The 22971-nt window shown below is 53.1% G+C and overlaps 4 protein-coding genes across 4 annotated transcripts; 1 reads left to right on the top strand and 3 right to left on the bottom strand.

Moving 5' to 3' along the window:
• Positions 1 to 142: 142 nt before the first annotated feature.
• On the bottom strand, positions 143 to 16783 carry BO72DRAFT_498370 (acetyl-CoA synthetase-like protein; the record flags this gene model as incomplete). The annotated part of the gene is made up of 7 exons (XM_040948767.1): positions 143 to 2256; positions 2307 to 5761; positions 5812 to 6578; positions 6628 to 7327; positions 7377 to 15451; positions 15512 to 15825; positions 15883 to 16783. The coding sequence occupies 7 exons, from the start codon at positions 16781 to 16783 to the stop codon at positions 143 to 145; spliced, it is 16326 nt and encodes a 5441-aa protein (XP_040799240.1).
• An 867-nt stretch (positions 16784 to 17650) lies between these two features.
• Positions 17651 to 18587, top strand: BO72DRAFT_383014 (uncharacterized protein; the record flags this gene model as incomplete). The annotated part of the gene is made up of 2 exons (XM_040941495.1): positions 17651 to 17915; positions 18001 to 18587. The coding sequence occupies 2 exons, from the start codon at positions 17651 to 17653 to the stop codon at positions 18585 to 18587; spliced, it is 852 nt and encodes a 283-aa protein (XP_040799239.1).
• A 674-nt stretch (positions 18588 to 19261) lies between these two features.
• Positions 19262 to 20515, bottom strand: BO72DRAFT_433612 (isopenicillin N synthase family dioxygenase; the record flags this gene model as incomplete). Its single annotated transcript, XM_040943212.1, has 3 exons — positions 20247 to 20515; positions 20021 to 20188; positions 19262 to 19960 (listed from the first exon to the last, which is right to left on the bottom strand). The coding sequence occupies exons 1-3, from the start codon at positions 20406 to 20408 to the stop codon at positions 19262 to 19264; spliced, it is 1029 nt and encodes a 342-aa protein (XP_040799238.1). The 5' UTR covers positions 20409 to 20515.
• Positions 20516 to 21523: 1008 nt separating this feature from the next.
• BO72DRAFT_487673 (pyrroline-5-carboxylate reductase family protein) lies at positions 21524 to 22656 on the bottom strand. The gene is made up of 2 exons (XM_040947994.1): positions 22045 to 22656; positions 21524 to 21946 (listed from the first exon to the last, which is right to left on the bottom strand). The coding sequence occupies exons 1-2, from the start codon at positions 22641 to 22643 to the stop codon at positions 21637 to 21639; spliced, it is 909 nt and encodes a 302-aa protein (XP_040799237.1). The 5' UTR covers positions 22644 to 22656; the 3' UTR covers positions 21524 to 21636.
• Positions 22657 to 22971: the final 315 nt, after the last annotated feature.

Raw genomic sequence — 22971 nt, 5'->3', positions numbered from 1 at the left:
CAACAGAACGAAAGTGACTAACCGCACTACACATCAGCTTGCCTTATTGATTGAAAAGGACATGTTCTCCTTGACATGCAATCAAGATAAAATGGAGCAGTACTCCTGACCTGACCTTCATGAAGACCCCCGCCCGCTTCTCTCAGTAACTAGTACACTCCTCAACAATCTCCTCGACAGCCTCTCTCCACCTCATCAACAACGCATGCACATCCTCCTCAGCGTGCATGGCCCGACTGTACAAGATACTCAAATCCATCACGCCGTCCCGTGCACCGCAGTTGAAGTCCAGCACCGACGGCCGGATGTTCCGGGGATCCTCCATGGACGTCTCCACCGCCAGCAGACGGACCGCGTCGAAAGGCCCCCCCGTGTTGCCGGTGTGATACGCGCCGGCGTAGTTGAACATGAGGACGGGCGCATCGGCCGCGCCCGGCGGATCGGTCGAGACGGCAAAGTCGGCGCCCTGAGAAGCCGTGCGCCGCGTCGCCTTGGTGCCCGACACCAAAGCAGGGATAACGCTGGTCTTGTCGCGGGTGCTGCTGCGCCCACTGCTGCTGTCGCTGTCGCTATCGCTGCCACTGGGGGTGTGGCTGCCGCGCGTGCCGTCGCTGTCACTGCCGTCGCTGTCGGTCGCTCCGCTGGGAGGGATGGCGAAGACCGCGTGGTAGAGATATGTGAACCATCCCACGGTTCGCGACAGGTCGAGCGCCTCGTTCTGGAGCTCGCGGCCGTGCGATTCGAGCGTCAGCTCGACCCGGCGGATCTGGCGCCAGCGGTAGAGGGCGAGGGCCAGTCCCGCGAGGAGGAGCTCGACCGGCTCGGTGCCGTGCATCTTGTTGGCCTCGGTCAGGCAGAGCTGGGTCAGATCCGCGGCGAGACTCGTTTCGACGATTGCAACAGTGGCTTGGAGGTTCTGGTGGCGCCGCGAGGCAAACCCGGGTACGATGCGATGGTTCTCATGCGGTGACTCTGGACACTGGGCAGTATCCACGGCCCGGGGGAGAGCCGACTTCTGCCTCTCGCGGACATGCAGAGACCAGCGACGAAATGAATCGCCTTCGGGCAAGATCGATCCGCCAGCGAGGATTTGTTCGAGGTCGTCGAAGATGATCTGCCATGAGACAATGTCGACGGCGAGATGGTGGACAATGATGAGGCAGTAGGTTGCGGATGGAGTCTCGATCCATGCCAAGGCAGAAACGGGTCCCTTGGTAATGTCCAGCGAAGCCTGCGCTTGTGGGATGATCGATTCCATCGCTTCCTCTGAGGGCACGGAGTGACGGGTCACGGCATAATCCCGGGACGATGAATGGGTGGGAATGTATAGCCGGGGCGGCGCCAGAGAGGAGTTGCATCGAATGCGCAGAGAAGGATGAATCTCGGTGATGCGTTGCCACGCTTCCACCGTGGCGGTGAAAGTTACCGAGCCGGCCATTCGGAGCAGGTGAGCCTGGTTGTTCCAGTTGGGATTGACCTTCTGCTGATCGATGTACCAGTCCATGATCGGGATCGGATGGATGTTACCCCAGCTCGTGAGTTTGTGGTCTGAAACCATGGTCGCCGGAGACTTGTACCTGACGTTGGCGGCAAGCGCGGTGACTGTCGGATGCGCGTAGACGTGGTTGACAATGAGGGTGAACCCCGATCGTCTTAGAATCGAGCAAAGACGAATGGCAGAGATGGAGGTGCCGCCCATGGCAAAGAAGTTACTGTTCGCGAAGATATCCCGGGCTTTCAAGACCTGACGCATCGCGTCGGCAATCAGGAACTCTTGCTCGGTCTCCAGCGGCAGATTTGCTCCTTGCTCATGGGCTTCGACACTGTACGACAACAGCTGGGTATCACTTAGCTCGGCGACAAGAGCAGTGGCCTGCTTTCTGTCCGTCTTCCCGTTTACATTCATGGCCAGGAATGAGACGGGAATACACAAGCTTGGGACAGCGTAGCGGGGGAGGGTGGAGAGGAGCTGAGAGTGAACTTCCGAGACAGTGGCCTGGAAGTCCGTAGCATCGAGAGCTTGCATGTCAGTCTGTCTCACGGCAGACCCACGTCCACTGGGTTCGAATAGAAGTGCTAGATGGCTTGTGTTGCCGCGGGTGACAACCATAGCAAGCGCGTTATGCATCGCAGGATGTGAGAGAGCAGTGTTGGAAATCTCCTCGAGCTCGACGCGCTGGCCATGGATTTTGGTCTGCGTATCCATGCGGCCCAGGTAGGTGATCGATTGATCGTGATTTCTGATAGCGTAATCGCCTAGCACTTGTCAGCTGAATGCAAACCTGAAATATGGAGGGGATACCTACCGGTTAGGTAAACACGTCCCAAGAGAGGGTGATCCACGAACGCACGGTTTTCTTCCGGGCGATTGAGATAGCCACGAGAAAGCTGAACTCCTCCGATGGCCAGCTGTCCGATCGTTCCAACTGGACACAACCCGAGCTCTTCAGTGACGATAAACGCCGTGTTTCCCGTGGTCGGTGTTCCGATATTGTTGGGCTCCAAGTCGCGACGCACGCGCGACACAAGGCTGTAGATACAGGTCTCGGTGGGTCCGAAAGCATTGAGGACAGCGACTCGGTCGGCCCAGACATCACGGACCTTGGTTGTCATTGATTCCCCACTACTGGACAAAACCTTCAAGGCCGGCGCTTCCTCGGGGGTGAGAAGGCTCATCATCGTTGGTGATATCAAGATATGGGTGATCTTCATCCGGGACAAGATAGAGTGGAAGTTGGAAAGGAGAAACTCTTTACCCCCCAGGCACAGAGTCGCACCGGTTGTCAAGGATGCGAAGACATCCATGATCGAGATATCGAAAGTCCATGGAACAAATTGCAAGAAGCGGCTGTCCCGCCCACACTCATACAAAGCACGAAAGGCCAGCGTCGCGTTGAGCAGAGGGAGATGCTCTACCTGAACCCCCTTGGGTTTGCCGGTAGATCCGCTCGTATACAAAATATAGGCCAGATCGCTTGGTTGAAGGTTCTCAGCGACAACAGAAGGCGCTTCAGTAGTGGACACAGCTGAGGGGAGATTGTACAGGGGAACTCGATCAGCGGTGGCCTTGTGTAGCTCCTGCAAGACCGTGTTCTGATCGCTATTGAGGGCCTGTGTCGTCAAGATCACTTGGGGCTGACAGTCCTCCACGATCGTGACGAGTCGAGCGACAGGAAGGCTCACTTCAAGAGGAACCCATGCCATTCCGCAATTGAGAACAGCTAGAATGGAGGCGATGCGATCAATCCCGGCATCCATGAAGATACCGACCTTGTTGTCGACTCCCTCTCTGAAAGAGATCAATCCGGCGGAAATATGCTCCACCTTGTTCCAAAGCTCCCGGTATGTCACTGTTTCTTTACCCTCGAAATCGCAGGCGATCTGGTCGGGAAATTGGGTAGCTTGATCACGCACGAGCTGGTGGACAAATTTGGGCGTGGCTCTCTCGCGATAGACCGCGTCAATTGTTCGCTGTTGGGTTTCCACAAGTTCTTTCTCTCCCGGCGTGAGAATATCCAAGTTACCAATCAAAATTCCATTGGCTGAGGACTGGCTGACCGCATGAAGCAGGCTCTCAAAATGCTCGCACAGTATATCGACTGATTTCCTCTGTATCCTACTCGTGTCGTACTCCACATTAATACTGACATCCCAAAGCGCCTTCTGCTCACCGAGGGTCACAGAGAAGGTCACGGGGAACTTGGACTGTCCGGAAGTCTCACTGTCTGTCTCTCGAAGCAGATTGTGTGCGTCAATCAACCCATCGAAGACATCCTTAGAGGCCTCATGGTAGACAAACATCAGAGGCAAATCATGTGTGCCAATCTTAGCAGCGTCCAGGATTTGGTCGTAGGGAAGATATGACTTTTGCAACACCCGGAACAGATTCGTAGACATCGACTTGAGGAATGGTCCAAGTAGGCAATCCCCCGACAGTTGGGCACGCACCGGAACAGTGTTGATGAAGCACCCATACATGTCGGTGGGAACTTGGTCGGCTCTTTGCGAGGCAGGGATTGTTACTGTGGCATCGGCAAGGTTCCATACCCGTCGCAGCAGGATCATGTATAGGGAGAGGAAGGCAGAAAAGTTGGTCAACCCCTGCTTGCGGACCCAACTGAGGCTCTCTTGGGGCAAAGTAAAGTCGTAATGGCACATGGCACGCTGCGGCTTGCCCGATCCAACATGGAAGGGCGGAATGTTCACCGGAATGAAATTCGACAGATACTCCTGCCAGAAGCTTTTTGACTCAGCTTGCATGTCTGAATCTTGGAGGAGCTTCTGTTCTTGCTCCGCAAAGTCAGCATACTGCGGTCCCCGCCTGGTGGTTACCACCGGTGTTGCGTTAACCCGACCTGCCCGTCGAGCGACCTCGTGCACAAGTTGTCGCATGGACTGCTCATCGATAATGATGTGGTGGAAATTGAGAAACAGAAAGCTAGAATCCCCCGGGAGCAGGAAGAGAATCACACGGCCCACTGGCCCCTCTTCCAAATCAAACACGGCTGCAGCATCCTTGATACACATATCCCGCATCAGGTGCATTGCATCATCCCCATCCAAGGAGGCAAGATCACATCGCCGGACCTCTACTTGAGAGGTAGTATGAAGTTTCTGTCGCAATGCGTCGCCGCCAGAGACAAACGTGGTACGGAAAATCGCATGCTCGTTTAGGATGGACACGATGGCCGATTCAACTGCGTCCGGGAGTAGGCCGTCAAGCTGATAGAACGAGGGCACATTGTAGGTGGCGTCTGCCAGAAGGGCTTGGGCACAGTAAAACCGGGTCTGAATCGAGCTGGCCGGCACAAGGGCTGTAGATCCACGATCGAACCTGGACACCGCTGGCAATTCCAGACGTATCGGTGATTGCTGACTCGCATCGGGGACCTCTAACCCAGCTGCTAAACCTTCCAAGGTTGGGACCTCAGCAACATGGCGGAGGGTCAAACGACACTGGGGGAGATGTTTACGAATTTCCGACAGGAACCTCATCACCAAGAACGAGTCCATGCCGAGTTCGAAGACATTTCGCTCCATTCCCACTGCGCGCAATCCAAGGGTGCGGCAGCAGGAGTCGTGGAGTACGTGTTCCACCGGCGTAACGGGGGGCTTGCCTGACTCGTCCTCCGGAGTCTCCTGGTGGGTGATGAGGGATCGCAGGAGTCGGTGGTCTGCCTTACCACTTTGCCGCAGGGGAACCTTATTGACCTGGATCCAGATAGATGGGATCATGGCCGATGACGCCTTGGCCTTCATAGACTCTCTGAGAGCCTTGAGTCGGAGGTGCTCATTGGGATTGAGTGTTTCAGCGATGAGCTCCGAGACCGGCCGTTCGGGCTCATCCGCCCAAACCACAAATGCGACCAGCTTCTCCTTATCCTTCATAACCAACGCGCGCCGCACAAAGTCACTCTCCTCGATCATCGAGTTGATGCCGCTCAGCTCCAGCCGTTGACCGCGAATTTTGACTTGGTCGTCTCCACGACCGCAGTGGATAATGTGACCCTCGGAGTCGTAGTAGGCCACGTCGCCGGAGTTCCAGAGTCTACCATATTTAGGATGATTGATGAAGACGCGGGCAGTGAGTTCCGGCTGGTTGAGATAGGCCTTGAACAGCTGGGAACCACCGAGCCAAATGGTGCCAATGGCATGTCGGGGGCAGAGCTTGCCGAAGGCATCGAAGATAAAGGCCACCACCGAGGCGAACGGGTGACCAATGGACCGGATATTGCTTGTCGGAGTGACGGGTCCAAAGTAGCTAAAAAATTGTTCAGCAGTTTGAGCATCAGAAGGCGCAGTTCCACTTACGATCCAACGGTATTTTCGGCCGGGCCACAGGCATTGATTAGCCGGGTTGACGACTTGGTCCAATCCGCGCGTACCTTTTCATTCTGCGGCTCACCTGCAGTGACCAGAACGCGGAAGCAGCCAACAAAGGGTTCAAGTAGCGAGATAACAGTTGGAGTTAGGTCTGCAGCGGTGGGACGGAGAGCGCGGAAGACGTTGTGCAGATCAGACAGAAGCAGCTGCCGGGGAGCCGTACACAGCGTTCCCCCCTCGACAAAGGTGTGGAAAAGATCTTCCATGCTGGCATCAAACACGGGGCTTGCAAACTGAAAGGTGCGATCTGCAGCCGTACCCTGGAACAAGTGGACAGCAGCCTCCCGGAAATAAGTCACGGCGGAAGAATGAGGAATCATGACACCCTTGGGAGCCCCGGTCGTGCCCGATGTCCACAGAATGTAAGAGATCGTGTCCGGAGTGGCTCCAGAAACGATGGGGGCCGTCTTTTCGACAGAGAAGTCAACCGAATGAATCTGCAGAGTTGGACAGAGCAGGTCTTCAGGGGTCCCTATGTCGGCAATCACCACCTTGGCTGAACATTCGGCGACGATGCCCGTCACCCTGTCGGCTGGCCATGTTCCATCCTGAGCCATCGGGGTAAAGGTTGCACCGGTCTTCAACACCGCCAACACTGATATCACGTAGATAGTTCCCTGGTCCACGAAAATGGGGACAATATCACCCACCTGGACGCCGTACTCTGCTTGCAACAGCCTCGCTAGAGTGGCAGCCTGTTAAAGTTAGCTTAAATGGCTGGGAATTACCATGGGAAAGCTTTACCTTGCTATCTAGCTCCTGATATGTTGTCAAAGTGTGTCGCTCACCATCCCAATGATCTACAGCAATGGAATCAGGCTGTCTAGCAGCAGTCTGTTCGAAAAGTTCGTGGAGCAAAACATCGCGACACGGTGGTTTGACGGTAGAGAAGTTGGCAAATGCCTCCATCATATCCCGCTGCTCAGGGGTGCAGAGGTCAATGTCCTTCAACGGAGTGTCGCACAGTGAAAATGCGCGTTGTAATAGCTGGGCATAACCCATTGCAATCTCTTGCATGTAAGAGGCCTCGAACTTGGAGCGATCATACTGGAAATCCAGAACAGTGCCATCTTTGCTGCTGGTGAGAGTCAATTGCAAGTCAAATGCCACCGGATGTGAATTGAAAGTGTCCCTAGTGATGTCCACAATATTGTTGGTAGCAACGGCAGCACCTTGCTCTTGGGCAACAAAGATGACCGAGTGCTCGCTGACCGTGGTCTTGAGCTGAGCGAGGACATCTTCGAATGGAACGACGACTGTATCCAATGCAAAGTTGACGGATGCAGCGGTCTGTTCGAGGAACTGTCGCAACGTTTTCGCGCCCTCACGGACCGAGCGGACGAGGGCTGTATTTACCATATTGCCAAAGACGTCACCACTTGATGCCAATGCTCCACGCATCGATACCGGAATGAGGACTCCCAGCTCTTGCGTCGAAGTGTACCTGCACCGGAGATTAGCAGCTACCAATACATCACTGATATCAAACGTACCGATGGAGAAGGAGTTGGAAGAGACCCAGTAAAGCAGAAAACCACGAGATGCCATCTCTCGAGCAAGTTTGTTTGAATTGTTCAAACTGAGATGATGGCACAAAGTTAACGATATTGGCAGACCCTCGAGCAGCAGCCTCCACGGGTGGGGCGGGCCAATTCGTGGTATCGAAAGGAGGGACATCATCCAAATGTTTCAGCAGGTCTGCCATGGACTTGTCGTAGAGTGGACTGCCAGGACCGTATTGGGACACCAGACCTGCGTACTTGACAGTTGATCCGAATTTGTGTGCCGAGGACCGGTTCACATAAACATCCAGAATGGTCTCTAGCATCTGCTGTGTTGTCCATTCGTCCACCAGGATGTGGTGGATGTTGTAAAAGATCGCAATGTTCTCCGCGCCACGATCAAATACAATGAACAACGCCATGGGGCCATTCTCCAGGTCCCAGCATCGCTGCGCATATTGGCGACTCGTCTTCTTGATTTCTGTGAGATCCTCCATTGCGACAAGCTCCACGGGAACTGCTGACTCGGACTTAAGCGTCTGTTGCAGACTGCTTTTGTCACTGTTCCACGTGAACGTCAGCCGGAAGGCATCGATGTGGTGGACGACATAGCGTATGGCCTCGGCCATTCGAGAGGCAGAGACATCTTTCAGAGTCAGCAGACTGCAGACGTTGTAGGTTTCATCCTGGAGTCGTTGCTGGGCAAGCCACATCCGACGCTGGGTCGAGAGTGCCTCGACCTGATCATCATGATGCAGAGGTGCACTTTTGGGCAAGGCGGGGATTGGTGATGCGGAGTCCAGTCGAGCTGCCAGACGTCGAGCGTTTCCAGCCGAGTTGAGTTCGGAGAATGATAACTCTCGATTGAAGTGATGCGACACGATGGCACGAAGCTCCATTAGGGGCAGAGAGCTGAGACCGATTGAGGTAAACGATGCTTCTGCATCGATGACTTGAGTGCCCAGCAAATCATTGATTACCTTCAGAATATAGGCTTCAGCCTCCGTCTGCGCTTCCTGCTCGCGGGAACAGCCGGCCGTGGATGCGTCTTCCATCTTAGACTTCACTAGTTGAGCCAGCTGTCTTCGATCTACCTTCCCGCTGGTGTTGAGAGGCACTGTGCCATGGAGGAACTTGGTCGGAACAAGCTGGGCTGGCAATCTTGCCTCGCAGAACAATCTCCAGGTGGTATCGCTCAATACTACCTCTGCCGATTCCTCTTGCTGGACGACTGCTATCAATTGATTCCGCCAAACCGCCACCCCAGCGCTCAACACACCTGGTGCAGTGATTAGGACATTCTCCACTTCCTGCACTTCGATTCTCTGCCCAGATATCTTCACTTGACCATCCTTTCGCCCGAGTATGCGGATATTCATGTCGGGAGTATACACTCCCAGGTCACCTGTGCAGTAAAGTGAGAGGTTTTGGTCCAGCCCGGGCATCATCGTCATCGCTTGCACAGTAAGATCAGGCTCTCCAACATATCCATCGAACAGTTGCTTGCCTGCGATGCAAATTTCACCGACCTGGCCGACACGAGGAACAAGCCCATGTTGATCCCGGAGCAACACGAAGTTACCAGGAATGATTTGTTGGATGGTGGATATGTCGCCATGGTTGACAATTCGGGTAGCAGACACCTGCACTGCGGCCTCAGTGGGACCGTAGCCGTCGAAAAGTCGTAGGCGAGCGGCCCATGTTTCACGGAGGCTGGTGGAAAGCTTCTCACCACCAGACACAAGTGTCTGGACAGTGATGCAGCGGTCGGGGTCGAGGAATCGCATCACGCTGGGTGTCAAGTGAAGAGAAGTGATCGAGAATCGGGTCACGACCTCATTCAAATCCGATCTCAAGTCATCCTCAGACGCAAAACACAGTGTAGCGCCTGTGGACAAGCATCCATAGATGTCAATCACAGAAGCATCGAAGATGTAGTTGGCAAACAGCAACATTCGAGTGCCGGCTCCAGTGTTGTAAATACGAGCAGTCTCTCGAACAGCATTAGATACAGCACCGTGAGACAGAATGCAGCCTTTAGGCTCTCCGGTCGTTCCGGAGGTGAAAAGAACATAACATGTATCATTTGGACGCACCCCGGGTAGGGCAGGGTTGCCTGTGGATGCTGCACCATTCTTCGTGAGTGTCTCAATGAAGGCTGCCTTCAGACCCATCGCCTGGATGTGCTGGACCGTTTCAGGACAGAGAATGTCTCGATCAAGCACGATTACCCGTCCTTGGACCTTTGATATCAGTCTTTGCAAACGGAGCACGGGTGCCTTAGGGTCCAATGGGCAATATGCCGCACCGGCCTTTAGGACACCCAGCATAGCAACGATCATATCGGGACATCTAGAGAAGACAATTGGCACCACATCACCTGGACGGACATTCTCGCGGATAAGATTGAATGCAACTTTCTCCGACCTCTCGTCTAGCTCACGGAAGGAAATAGATTCCGTCAAAGAGTGAAGGGCGATATTCTTTCCATGCTGGACAACACTCTTTTTGAAGAGAGCATTTAATGTATCTCCTGTCGCATGCTCCCGAAGATACCTTCTGTGGGCATCGTACAAAGACTTCACTTGTTCAAACTCGTGATAGTCCGTCGCCATTCCCAAACTCTCAATCTTTTGCTCGCCATCTGATAACTGAATGACTTCAGAAAGCAGGGAGGCAAACTGGGACAGCCAAGACTCCGCCTCTTCAACACGCAGGAGATCATTGGTCCATTTGAATACAATCTGTGTGCCCTGCAAGGTATGCTCGACAATGACCATGAACGGGAACTCGGAGAATTCACGCCCGTCGATCTCCGACAACGTAAGACTCTCATCGAATTGCTGCACGTGGTGGGTATCGAAGTTCTCGTAAACAAGCACCGTATCGAATGGACTTTTTGATCCTTGGGCCTTAGCAAATATCTGGGAGAGAGCGACATGCTCGTGGGGAATGGCGGAAGCAAAGTCTTGGGCCAAATGCTGAAGAAGCGAAGACATCGTTGCATGTTCGTCAAGGTGAACACGGACGGGGAGAGTGTTGATAAACAGGCCAACCATCTCATCGATGCCCTCCACCGCAGCGTTTCGGCCGCTGGTAGTGAGTCCGAAGGCAAGGTCGGATCGACCAGTCACCCGGGCAAGAAATATGGCAGTCACAGCCTCGAGAACGGTGGCCCCGGTGACCCTGTGCGCTTTGGCGCAATCGGAAATCTGTTCCGGTGTAATACTGACAATCAGCCTTTTGGTCTTCATGGCCGATTCACCTGAGGCGTGGAGGCCTTGTAGTGCATGTGGGCGAACTTCAAACGGTTCGAACCCATCAAGATAGGATGTCCAGTAATCCAAAGAGGATCCTGGATCGCGTGCCAGATCCATGGCTAGAAATTGAGCGGGGGAGGGACGAGCACATAGGCTACCGACGCCATAGGCCTCCGCTAGATCCTTCCACATAATACCCAGGGACCATCCATCATTGATCGCGTGATGGATAGTGAGGACCAGGTGATGGGTCTCTGGGGAAGATTGGAAAACAGTTAGGCGATGGAAAAGATCTCCAAATGTGAAGCCTCGGTGGCGATCAGCTTCCAACCACTCTTCGAATTGGCTCCCCGAGGGGAGATCTAATACATGAGGATGGAAATTGCTGTAGTCTGTCAACGGCTTCACGATCAGAGCAAAGTACTCGACGGTATTAGCGCTGTACACAGGAATGAAGGTGGTTCGCAAACTGGGGTGGGCCTCCTGTAATAATCGCCAGGCATTGCGCAGTCTCTGGAACTCCAAAGTCCCGTTCAGCGTCAGCATCACCTGCACAACGTAGCGACCATTCTGGGAGCTAGATTGCAAGAGCATGGCTTTCTGAATCTCGCGGATGGGCCAGACACCCTCCATGTGGGCCTCTTGCCAGGTGGTATTTGCTATCGCCTGTTGAATGTCTCGCTTTAGATCCGCCGACAGATCTCGAGATGCAAGAAGCTTATAACCGGTGAAGTTATCCTGTGGGACATCAACTTTTGATTCGGGCTCTGTGCTTTGCTCCTGCACGCTCTCCAGGGCTGCGAGCAACGTTGACAGCGAGCTAGTCCGGTAGAGCTGGCCAACAGTACATCCTTGGATTCCTCCAGCCCTGGCCCGCGAGCAAAAGCGAATGGCGGAGATGCTATCTCCACCCGAGTGGAAGAATGATTCTTGAAGAGAGACTTGATTGTCGGCAAGGCCCAACGTCTGTTGCCAAGCGCTGCGAAGTGCTTTTCCAATGGCATGAGAGTCGAATGATTCCAGTGCTGTCTCCCAGCTATTATCATCAGGGTCTGCACTGGTTTTAAGAGTCGCGTATTGTCGGACAGTGTCGAGGTCAGAAGCGGCGGTCTCCTCGAACCATCTCTGTAACAGCTTTCGATCGACTTTACCTGTGTTGCCTTGGGGGATCCACGAAATTGGAACCCAATATCGTGGAATCATCACATCATGTAATCTGTTCTCCAGTTGGGAGCGGAGGTGCAGAAGGAAAGGGGTTGTATCGGGGGATATCTTCAATGCCCAGTCCGTGGATCTCGATGCCGGCGCGCATGAAGGATGATGCACAAACGCCACAAGCGTCTTGTCGGGCTGACCAGCAATCACAGCAATACACTTCCCTCCAGGAGGCAAGACCGCATCGGCAGTAGCTTCGACATCGCTCAGATCAAACCGAATACCATGAAGCTTCACTTGATCGTCCTCGCGACCGATGAGATGCACGTTTCCATTCTCGTCATAGTACGCCAAGTCACCGCTGTTGTAGATTCGCCCCACACGAGAGTCCTGCGAGAATTTGGAGTTTGCCGATTGAGGCGCCAGGTATCCTGTGCTCAGTTGCCCTAGTTTACCATCCAAATATGAGCCAATGTGCAAATACCCAACAGCCCCAGGCAAGACAGGGTGTTTGTTTGCGTCGAGAATCATGGCGCGCACTGGTGGAGTCATTCGGCCGATATTGCGCATCATGCCCTCGGGATCATCGCTGGGCGTGAAACGATGGATGAATCCAATGATGGTACATTCCGCAGGACAGTATATGTTATACACCTCCACCTTGTCCATCCACATCTTGGTCACTTCCCTCACCGGAGGCTCTCCTCCGAGGGACAGAGACTGGAGAGAAGGCAACGCGGAAGGCCCAGAGAGCGTGGCAACTACACTCGGGGTAGCTTCCATATGGGTGACTGCTAATGCCTGTAATGTAACCTCAAGATCGGTCACAAAGCTCTCGGAGGGGGCAAGGCAGAGAGTTCCTCCGGAGAGAAGAGGGCTGAGCATACTTGAGATGCTGACATCGAAAACAACGTTACTCAGGAGTGGCATTCTTGTACCCGGTCCATGGTGGAAATAGTCAATCAGACCCATCAAGCATGCGGCTGCGGAGCTGTGTGGGATCGAGAAGCACTTGGGATTACCGGTTGATCCGGAGGTAAAGCAAAGCCACGCCCCCGAGGAGACCGGAATTGCTGGCTGAATGGTCTCCGCCGACTCGGTTGCCCAGCTCGTCTCCTCCAACCGCAAAATCGCGATATTGGCGGGCCTCGGGATACGATTGACAGCGGAGTAACTCCCGGAGTCAGTGATAATGAGCGATGCGTTGCTTATAGACACTTTGCTCTCGTTCAGGATACTTTTGTGAGTCGGGTCGATCATAAGAAACGTAGCCCCTGATAGCAGGACCGCGAGGACGCTGATTACCAGCTTTGGGGACTTATCCATGGCAATGACTACAACTTGATCAGAGATGCCGTAAGTTCTCGTAATGAACCGAGAAAGCATAGCTGAACGAGCATACAGCTGCTCATAAGTGAGCTTCTCCCCGGTCAAGTCTTCAATAGCCAAATGCCTGGGATATCTCTCCACGACCTCATGGAACAAATCCACTAATGTGAGCCCATTACTTTCAATCCACGCACGGCGGATTTGTTCGGGTATTATTGGAGCCACAGTCCAACTATCGAGTGTTCGTGCATCCTTCGGCGAGATTGGATTCATCTGTATCAGGGGTGCCTCGAGGCCAGATTGAACGACATCTTGGAGTAACGATGCAAAGCCACGGCCAAGGGTCTGGATGAAAGATGCACGGAAGGCATCAAATCGATGTTGCAGGATTAGACGAGGGGGGCTGTAGTTTGGATCGATGTGAACAATCAGAGGGAAGTCGGCTCCCTTGGTAGGGAGCTGGATGTAATCCGCCGATTCCAGAAACGAACTGGCATCAGAGGCCTTTTCGGAATTTGCTCGAAGATCATGAAGCACGAACATCACATTTAGCTGGAGGCTGGAACGGCCGGTTGGTCTCTTTGCTGCTAGATTGGTGACCACCTCTTCGTAGGGTACGGAGTGCGAGATACAGGAGAGGAATGTCTCCTGTGTCCGGGCCAAAAGAGTCCTGTAAGTGTCGGTTGGTGCAACCGTAGATGGAATCAGAACAGTGTTCAGACAGAAACCCACAACGTCGATGAATTCAGCGCTGACGCCGCGCTCAGTCGCTGGGACCGCCAACAAAAATTCGTTCTTGCGACTCACGCGCGCCATGAGGAGTTGAAACAAGGCAAGCCATCCCACGAACGCGGTGGATCCAGCACAAATCTGTTCCTGAAAACTCCGGAAGATGTCAGAGTCGAGATCCTGCATGATCAACTGGCTCTTGTCCCGTTCTTCGACCGACAAGGAAGGGACATGTGGAGGCAAGGGAGCGAGGTCTTCAGGGCGCAGTGAAGCCATTTCATCGCCGATTCGTTCCTCCCACCAGTGGAGGTGATTGTTGTATCCTTGCTGTAGCAAAGTGGAGCGCTGCCACTTGGCAAACTCGCTGTATTGCACTGCTGGGGATGAGTGTGGGTCCAGAGATTGCTCGGATGAATAGATATCCTCAATCTCTCTCGTGAGAATATGGAATGACCATTCATCCATAGCGATGTGGTGGATGTTAAAGTGGACAATCCACTGCTGGGACCCCAGCTCATAGACTGTGACTCTCAGGGCTGATTCTTGGCTCAGGTTAAATAGAACTTCCGCGTCCGTTGCGATGCGGTCCATAGAGCTCTCGAGCACGGACTTCTTTTGTTGCACGCTGATTGTCTCCAGATCCTTGAAGCTGACCACTGTCCACTGTGGTGGAAGATCAGCGACCGGCCACACTCTTTGCCTCACAAGGGGCAATTGGTGGGCGCCCGCCTCCTGGCCATCAGAATCAACTTCATGATATGTCGAATGAAGAACGTCATGCCGGGCATAGACTTGAAACACAGCCCGGCGCAGGCGCTCCATGTCCAGGTCCATAGAGGGAAGGCGAAGGACGAAATTGCAGTTGTATGCACTATTGGCAAGCAATTTGTCGGCTGCGAATATCCGGTCCTGAGATGGAGACGTGATCGCCTCATCATTGTGAATAGATTTACCTTTCTTTGGAGGTTGAGTGGAGAGATCTGTCGTTTTCGTTTCTGCCTGCTCATCGACCATTCTTGCAACCTGCTTTACAGTCGGGCTTTGAAGGAAGTTGTGTAGAGAAAGAGACACAGCGAACTCGAGGTAGATGTGCTTCAACACAGCCATGGCATCAAGTGAAGAAAGTCCCATTGAGAGTAAATTGCTCCGAGCAGATCGCACAGGGCGGTTCAGCTGCTCACTGATCATCTTGGCTATTATCTGCTCTGTGGCAGTGTTTCCGGCCATGGCATCTTGCTCAAGGATACCACTGGCTGACTGTAGGTGAGACTCGAGCAAAAGGTCGAGACGCTTCTGATCAATCTTTTCGCTTGCATTCAGGGGAAATGCACTTACCGGGATAATCTCGGGAATCATGTACGAAGGCAGCGTGGCACGACAGGCTCCCGAGAGACGGTCGATAAATTCCTGGCCGTCAGTGAGCAGCTCACAAGAATCGGACGGATAGCAGAAATCAGATGACTCAGACACGAAGGAATGAAGTCGAATCTGCCCCCCTGGATCCTTCCTCCACCTTGTGACTGCTTTGGCAGCGATAGTAGCCAACGCATGGTCAATCTCCTGCAACTCGACGCGTTGCCCATTGATCTTGACCTATACACAACAGTTGTTAGCCAGTTCTCGTTCCCAGAAAATATTCTTTCTCAGTCCTACCTGAGTATCAATTCTGCCCAAGAGCTTTAGATATCCATCTTCGGTCACTATACCGACATCTCCTGTGCCAAATAGATCGGGAAGACCTGGGCCCTGCGCACGGAATTTCGATCGCGTCATGATTTCACTCCCAAGGTATCCCAGGAAGACGGTCTTTCCGGTACAATAGATCTCACCAGACTCCCCTGGATCGGCAGGTTGCCCATCCTCTCGTAGAACAATGATCTTTGAGAATGGAGTAGCCTTGCCGATGATACTCGCCGAATCGCCCGGTAGCAGCCGCGAGCCGACTATGGAGGAGGCTTCACAGGGCCCTGATGTGACAGGTATGTTAGCATCGCGATCTATCTTCTCTGACGCGCCATACGCACCATAAAGATTGAAGAGAACTGCGGAAGATGCCCACGTGTCGATTATCTCCTGAGTGATCGCTTCTCCACTGGATAGCATGTACCGAATCCCAGGAACATCCTCGGGGCGCAGCATTGACAACATGCTTGGAGTGAGATGGATCATATTCGCTTCCATGTGATTGATCCAGAAGGCCAACTGGGAAAGAAGCTTGTCTTTCGTGACCAAGCACAAAGTCGCGGCATTGAAAAGCCCACAGAATATGTCCAGCATATGCACATCGAACGATGGGCCGGCAAATTGAAGGATTCGAGAATTGGGGGTGATGTCCTGCTCGCAGCTCAAGTAGCGAATGGGCTCGATGATATTGCGGTTCGAGAGCTTCACGCCTTTGGGCTCACCCGTACTTCCCGAGGTGAAAAGAATAATCGCCAGATCGTCCGGCTCACGGGTGGCAATAGGTTGACTACTCTCTTCCATGGCATGCCCTTCATCATCGGCCAGACATTGCTCGGCATTGAAATATGTCCCATCAATCAGTTGGGGGTCGGAATATCGTTGAAGAAAGTCTTGATTCGCCAAGATGACAGGCTTTTGCAGTCGCTTCAACAAGCCATCCAGTCGGCTTTGAGGGATGGTTGGGTCCAAGGGCACGTAAACGGCTCCAAGCCATTGAACTGTGGCGATACTGACAATTTGCGCAATCGACCGAGGTAAACACACCACGACTGAGGTCCCAGGAGGTGCTTGAGGTCGAAGCCTCCGGGCAAGTCTCTGCACCTTGCCTCGCAATTGCTCGTAGGTGATTTGTTCTTCGTGCTCCCAGTCAATGGCTACACCGCCCAAATTTGACTCAAAGGCATCTGAGAGAATGGACGCCACAGTGTCCTCAGACTCTAGAGTGGGTGGTTGAGGGAACATGGTCAAGTTGTTATTGTGTTACAAATATAGTGAAGTAGGTGATACAAAGAGAAAAAGGGAAACAAGTCAACTGACTCGGAGAAGGGATATGACTCTGAGGATAAGAAGAGAGAAATGTTTAACGATCAGGAGATCTTTCGAACATTGAAGGTCTCCAATTCTTCATATACTGTCTCAAGCCCTAGGCTAATCTACAAGGAACAACGAGATGGTATCGTCCAGAGCATTCCCCACGCCGGTCCCGGACAGGAACTCCTGGTCCTCGTCCATGATTGCCAATTCTGAAGAGTCATATCTTTCAGCACAAGACTTATCAACAATTATCGTCTTCTATACTCAATACTAGCGGCAACCACGGCCTCGGAGTTTGCAGGATGTTGAGTATTGGGGAAGGGCGGGTCCAGCATGGGGCCAAATTATGGCTTCAAGCCTACAAGATCCTTCGATATCTGGTTGCAAGACTAGTGGCGGTCATGCTTCATCCTAATCGAGACCATCCCTATCTTCCACTTCCCCTCATTACTAGACGGAACTTGTGGTATTCATTCCGATACCGCGGAGCGTGGTATGATCATTTCGTGGCCGAGGCAGGGACCTATATCCTCTGCGCCGTCTCCAGGTTGCCCAAACCTTTCATTTCCCTTCCACTGCCGGACGTGACTCCTCTTTCTTATCGGTGATTTTCCCCTGTCAGCTACTTATTTCCACATTCCCTTCATCATGTTCTCTACAAGACTACCCTCTATTCCCAAGAGAGTTGGGTCTCGCTTTATGACGTCCTCTACTGAGACCATTACGTCTTCTGCGTCCCCTTTGCCAGTCATCTATAATGATGCCTACCGCGACTTCAAGCCTGTGCAGACAAATATGCCTTCGCGCAAGTCGCAGTGGAAGACGACCGAGGCTGCTTCTCTTAGCCGCCAGAGCTTCCTCGATGTTCTCTTGGGCAACACCCCGCTCATCTCCGAACGTGGCTTTGTCTCGCAAGAAACATCGGAGCGCTTCGAGGCCGTCTTGACAAAGAAACTGATTCCCTACTCACACATTGCTGGTCCTGAGGTTCAGAAAGTGGGTCTGGCGCAGTTTGAATTCCAGGCGCAATCGGCGGAGGACTTCCAACACCGATCTGATGGTATGTAGTCGTGTCGACCCCTTCCTCTAGGTGATTCTGGACATGGAATGAGACATGCTAATCTGTGTTCGATCCCGTTCCTTAGAGAAAGCACGCTACTTCGCCGAAGTGCAGAAGATTTCGGGTCTTCACGAGGAGCTAGCCAGCCAGACAGGCCTCAATTTGTGGCAGAAAGTGTTCAACGCGATTGCCTCCCTCCTGCCCGACTACGAGGTGATGGTGGCGCAGGAAGGCCCCGGCCGGCGATACTTTGCGGGTATCTACCGGGCCATTAACGAGTCCACCCCGGTGCATTGCGATTGGTCTCCGTATGACTCGTTGACGGAGGACTGGATCATCAACCGGATCTCACATCAGGCGGTGTTCAACCTCTATCTGACCCCGGTGCACGGCGGGCACACAGTGATCCATGACCAACCTTGGACGGAGCAGGCGCTGGCCTTTCGCGACCCCAACTCGTATGGATACCATGCGAACGTGGTAGCGGGGACAAAGCACGCGATAATCCAGCCAGAGGTCGGCCAGCTGTGTATCTTCAACACCCGCAACATGCACCAAGTCTTCCCGGTGACCCAGGGCTCCAATCGACCGCGTCTGGCGTTCAGTAGTTTCATGGGGCTATTACCAGCGGTCAATGCGCAGGAGAAGCCCACATTGATTTTCTGGTCGTGATGAAGTCGCGATAAGATAGATAGCATGGCTTTTTGTTTGATTTTTGGCTTGTATGCTTTTTTGAATGAGATTGCCGTGCCGACATGCCGCTTATCAGGATTATCGGTATGTAATGTAAGCTAACGTATGTACTGTACATATTAGATCAATCGGTACGGGACCAATACGACACTACTCAATAGCGGCCGACGGCTCGACCCCCGGCCGTTTGACTAACGCCCAACCCTAACTAGCGTGTATGCGTGCGTGCGCGCGTGGCTTCCGCGGTCTGATTAGGTCTGATGAGTTTCTGCAGGAAGTGCGGCTCAGTCCGACCAGTCCTCCGCAAAAGGTGTCATTTTCCTCGGAAAACAGTCCAGATCAAGCCCTGGAAGCGAATGCTTATCGTTTCTCAACCGCGCCCCAATGACACGGGGTCTCTTTTCAATCCAGGCCCAGCCAGAGGTCAATCATGACGTGCTAGGAAACATCCTCGACCGATCACCTGACGGTGCATTTTTGAGGGTAGCATTGGATGGCACGGGCTGCCCTCCCCGAGCGAGTGACTGGGAAAGACCACAGTACTGTACTAATTGTCCCAGCGAGGAATAGACAATCGGGCGGTTCGATCACAATTTGCAAGGTATTGAAAAGGTCAATTTATCTTGTGCACGCACGCTAATCTAGCCAATAATCTACAGTTTTGTCTGCTTCTCCCCGGCACCCTCGTAACTCCCGTACGTGGTCGCCGACCGCTGCAAGACGAATTCGCCCGCCGTGAGGTCGGAGTAAATCGCCTGCGCCCCTGGCTTCAGTAACTCCGGCATAGACCCTACGCTTGCATCGCGGTTCGGTTTGGTGAAGTACGCGACCGAGTACCTTCCGGGAAGGAACTCGGACTGATTCTGCAAATCGCGCTGGGAGACGTGCACGCGGTGTCGCGTTGAGCGCAGCCCCCCGTTCGACCAGCGCTGGAAGCAATCTCCGATGTTGACGATCATCTCATACCTCTCCGACTCGATGGGATGAAAGGTGCCGACGGAAGTGTGGTCTTCAACCTCGAGCCCACCCACCGAGTCTTGGAATAGGAGGGTGATGGTGCCGAAGTCGGTATGCTCTGAGATGCGTGTCTTGGTGCCGTCCTGGAGCTGTCGCGCTTCGATGGGCGGGTAGTGGGTGAGGCGAAGCTCGTTCTGGCGTTTGTGATGGAGGTGGTCGAACGCAGTGGGTGGCAGCCCCAGGCCCAGGGCCACTGCGCTGAGGATACGTTGCTGGCAGGCAAATCCAGCCTCGAAGTAAGACTCCATGAAGGTCCGGAAGCCGGGAAGATCGGACTCGGGGAGCCAGATATTGTTGTAGAGCTCGTCGTCGGCGGCGCCTTGATCGAAACATTCCTGGTCGTATACCAAAAGTCAAAGGATGCGAATGGGGAGGGCACATATCTTGGGACTCACCTTCATGTCGATCAACGGGGGAAGGACTTTCCCACCTTTCTTGCCCAGATTGCCGTGCACGGAAGTGTTCTCCATCCCCACCGCGCTATAACCTCGATTTGGAGTCGGGGTGGGTGGGTGCGGAGCTCTCGCTTTGACTTCGTCAGGCAGGGCAAAGAATTGCTTGCTCTTTGAAATCTGTCAGTTGGGTCTTGTCTCCCGCACGGAGAAGAGAAGAAATACAGACCCAAGCAAATAACTCGTCAATCATCTCTGGCGCAATGCCGTGGTTGGTAAGCTTCAGAAATCCCTGTCGTTCAAGGGCATTCTTGATGGCCTCCCCGACCTTTTTCTGATCCTCGAGAGTGCCAATTTGCATGACCCCCAGGTCAATAGTTTCGAATGTCATGATGATACGGTTTTGGTCAATTAGTAGATGAAATGCAGTTCGAGAGTAGGATAAGAATGAAGCATGCAACGAGAGCCTCCTGCGCACTCTGACAGTAGCACCAGTAATAGTAGTATATATCTAGGATGGTAGAATCCTCACCAGACAGATTCGGTAACCCCAACCCGGAATACCTTGTACTGTGGTTATGGGCTGTTAAGCCTCGGCCCAGCTGAAACCACACTCCCGCTATCATGCGATATTCTTCAATGGCACGATAAAGATGTGCTTCGAGTTCTATCCCCAAAGGATTGGAGTCGGGATCCCCTCTCTGTTGCCGTGTATTGACTTAGGGATGGAGGGGATGCATGTTACCCCTCACCCGATATCTCTTATCATTGACACGAATAACGCTGCCATACAGTGTATGCTCGTAATACAGGAGTGAAACCACGCTAAATTAAGCTCGTGGGGGCGGAAAATCGACGACAGGCATTAGCCGATTTCGGCGCATCGCGAAGGTGATTGTCAGCAGGATTGCTAACGAATTTCCGATTGGAATCTGACACTGAGGCTGGTGAACTGAAGATCTCCTGCCCCCCCGACGGAGGTCCGATCGTCCTGAAATTTTTAATCGCTCCATTCCGTAGATGTGACCCTCTTTTCTTCAGACGCAGCGGCCATTATGGGCTTGGCGAAAATGCTTAGTCTCTTTCCCAACCAGGTTAGTCTGATTAAGGGCGTAAATTAAAATATACGCATCCGTGCATGCCATGTGCTCGTAGATACTCGACTTCAAAAATGGGGACATGCAATTGAAGGTCGATAGGACAGTAGTATACACTCTTGAAACTAGAAGAGACGTACGAAATCATTTCCAGAATCGGCTCTGTAATAACACTCTAGATAGATCCAAACTTCGACATAATGCGGAGAGAATTTTTGTGTAAACGGCAAGCCTGCCGTGTCAGAAATATATATTTGTAAACAACTTGGCGTTAGTCCGATATGAGATCCCGCGATCATAACATTCGCCGTACTACTACTACTACTACAACAACAATAATAGTTCGAGAAAGAATTTCGAGAGAATTAAAGAAATGAGGGACTGATCGCAAAGCAATATCATAAAACCTCCCAGCGGGGCAATGCAATTAAAGCAGACTATGTACAATCGATACAGCTAGATCAACTATTCTCATGATGACAGGAAACCTGGAAGCCATTCCTTGTTCTCGTAGATAAAATATCACGAACCTCCTTTGACCTTCTGCCCCATGGACCGATTGGCAGTCAGACTGGCCGTGATCGCTTCCTTCACCGCTCGATGCCACCCGTGGGCATCCAGGACGTTCATCGCCTTCTCCGTACTACCCCCGGGAACACAGACATCGTTCTTCAACTGTGCCAGTGAGACGCCGGGGATTTCACGCGCGAATGCTCCGGATCCAATACAAGACTGCGTGATTAGATCCCGGGCGAGAGACTCGGGAAGTCCGAGGGACATGCCAGTCGCGACCATACTATCCATAAGACGGTAGAAGTAGGCGGGAGCGGACCTGGTACGAGTTGTCGGATTAGCAAGACTGCCTTCCACCGAAAAATTTGAGGTGCGCCACCATGACCCAAAGAAGGGATAAGGAGGAGGGTAACTCACCCTGAAATGGCAGCCACCACATTTAACTGATCTTCATGGGCCAGTGTGACGACGCTCGGTGAGATTGCCTCGAACATGCGGGTGAGAGTATCCAGCTGGCAGGGAGTGACTAGTGACGAGGGGAAGAGTCCGGTCGCCCCCTGGCAAACCATAACCGGGGTGTTGGGCATCGAGCGGACGATCGGCGTGCCTGTGGGAAGCCATCCTTGCAGTCGCGCGATGGTGATGCCTGGACAGAGGGTGATCACGACAGGAGGAGTGCGACTAGCTTGAATATGGGGGTAGATATCGGCACAGACCAGCTGGACATGCTGAGGCTTAGTGACGATGAAGAGAAAATGGCCTTCCTCGTCATCAGTCGGCTTCCCCTGCCAGAGCGCTGGATCCCCGTTGTCGAGAGTTATAGCAAGACCGGGAAATTCCTCACGCAGACAGTGAGCGTGTTGCTCACGTCGAACCGTCAGAGTGATCTTGCTGGGGTCTAGGTTCAAAGGCGAGGCCATAAGACCGGTGGCGATACCTTTGCCCAAGACCCCGCACCCGGCAATAGTGATGCGAGGAGAAGGGTAACCAGAGTTACGAGGAATCTTGTGAATCATGATGAGCACAAAGTTAACTGACTTGAAGGGTGAGCCTTCATGACCAGCGCGTCGAGGTGGTAGGATATAACCAGAAAGACGATGAATCACGTGATTGAAACGAGGAGGAAAGGGTCGAGGATGCCTGCCTGCCAAGGCCCGTAGACAGCCTGTCACCCAAAGGAGTTAAGTCTATGATAACGTATCCACTAGCTAAAATTCGCCTAGTTTAGTCGAGGAAGCAGGAAGGTATCATTGGGGTTGTGGATGGTGCCACGGGGTGACAGCGAGTGTAACCGTGCGGGAAGAGCCGTCGTCGACCGCCAGCTCGAGCCCTATCTTTATCGCC

Source organism: Aspergillus fijiensis (assembly GCF_003184825.1).
Source record: "Aspergillus fijiensis CBS 313.89 unplaced genomic scaffold BO72scaffold_40, whole genome shotgun sequence".
Taxonomy (NCBI): Eukaryota; Fungi; Ascomycota; class Eurotiomycetes; order Eurotiales; family Aspergillaceae; genus Aspergillus; species Aspergillus fijiensis.
This window is presented reverse-complemented; position numbering and strand designations above follow the sequence as displayed.

Excerpts from the sequence above, each read along its gene's own strand:
- BO72DRAFT_487673 (XM_040947994.1), bottom strand. The coding sequence starts at position 22,643 with ATGATTCACAAGATTCCTCGTAACTCTGGTTACCCTTCTCCTCGCATC. Across the intron at positions 21,947-22,044 it reads GTGGTGGCTGCCATTTCAGG|GTCCGCTCCCGCCTACTTCT; the intron begins GTGAGTTACCCT and ends AACTCGTACCAG.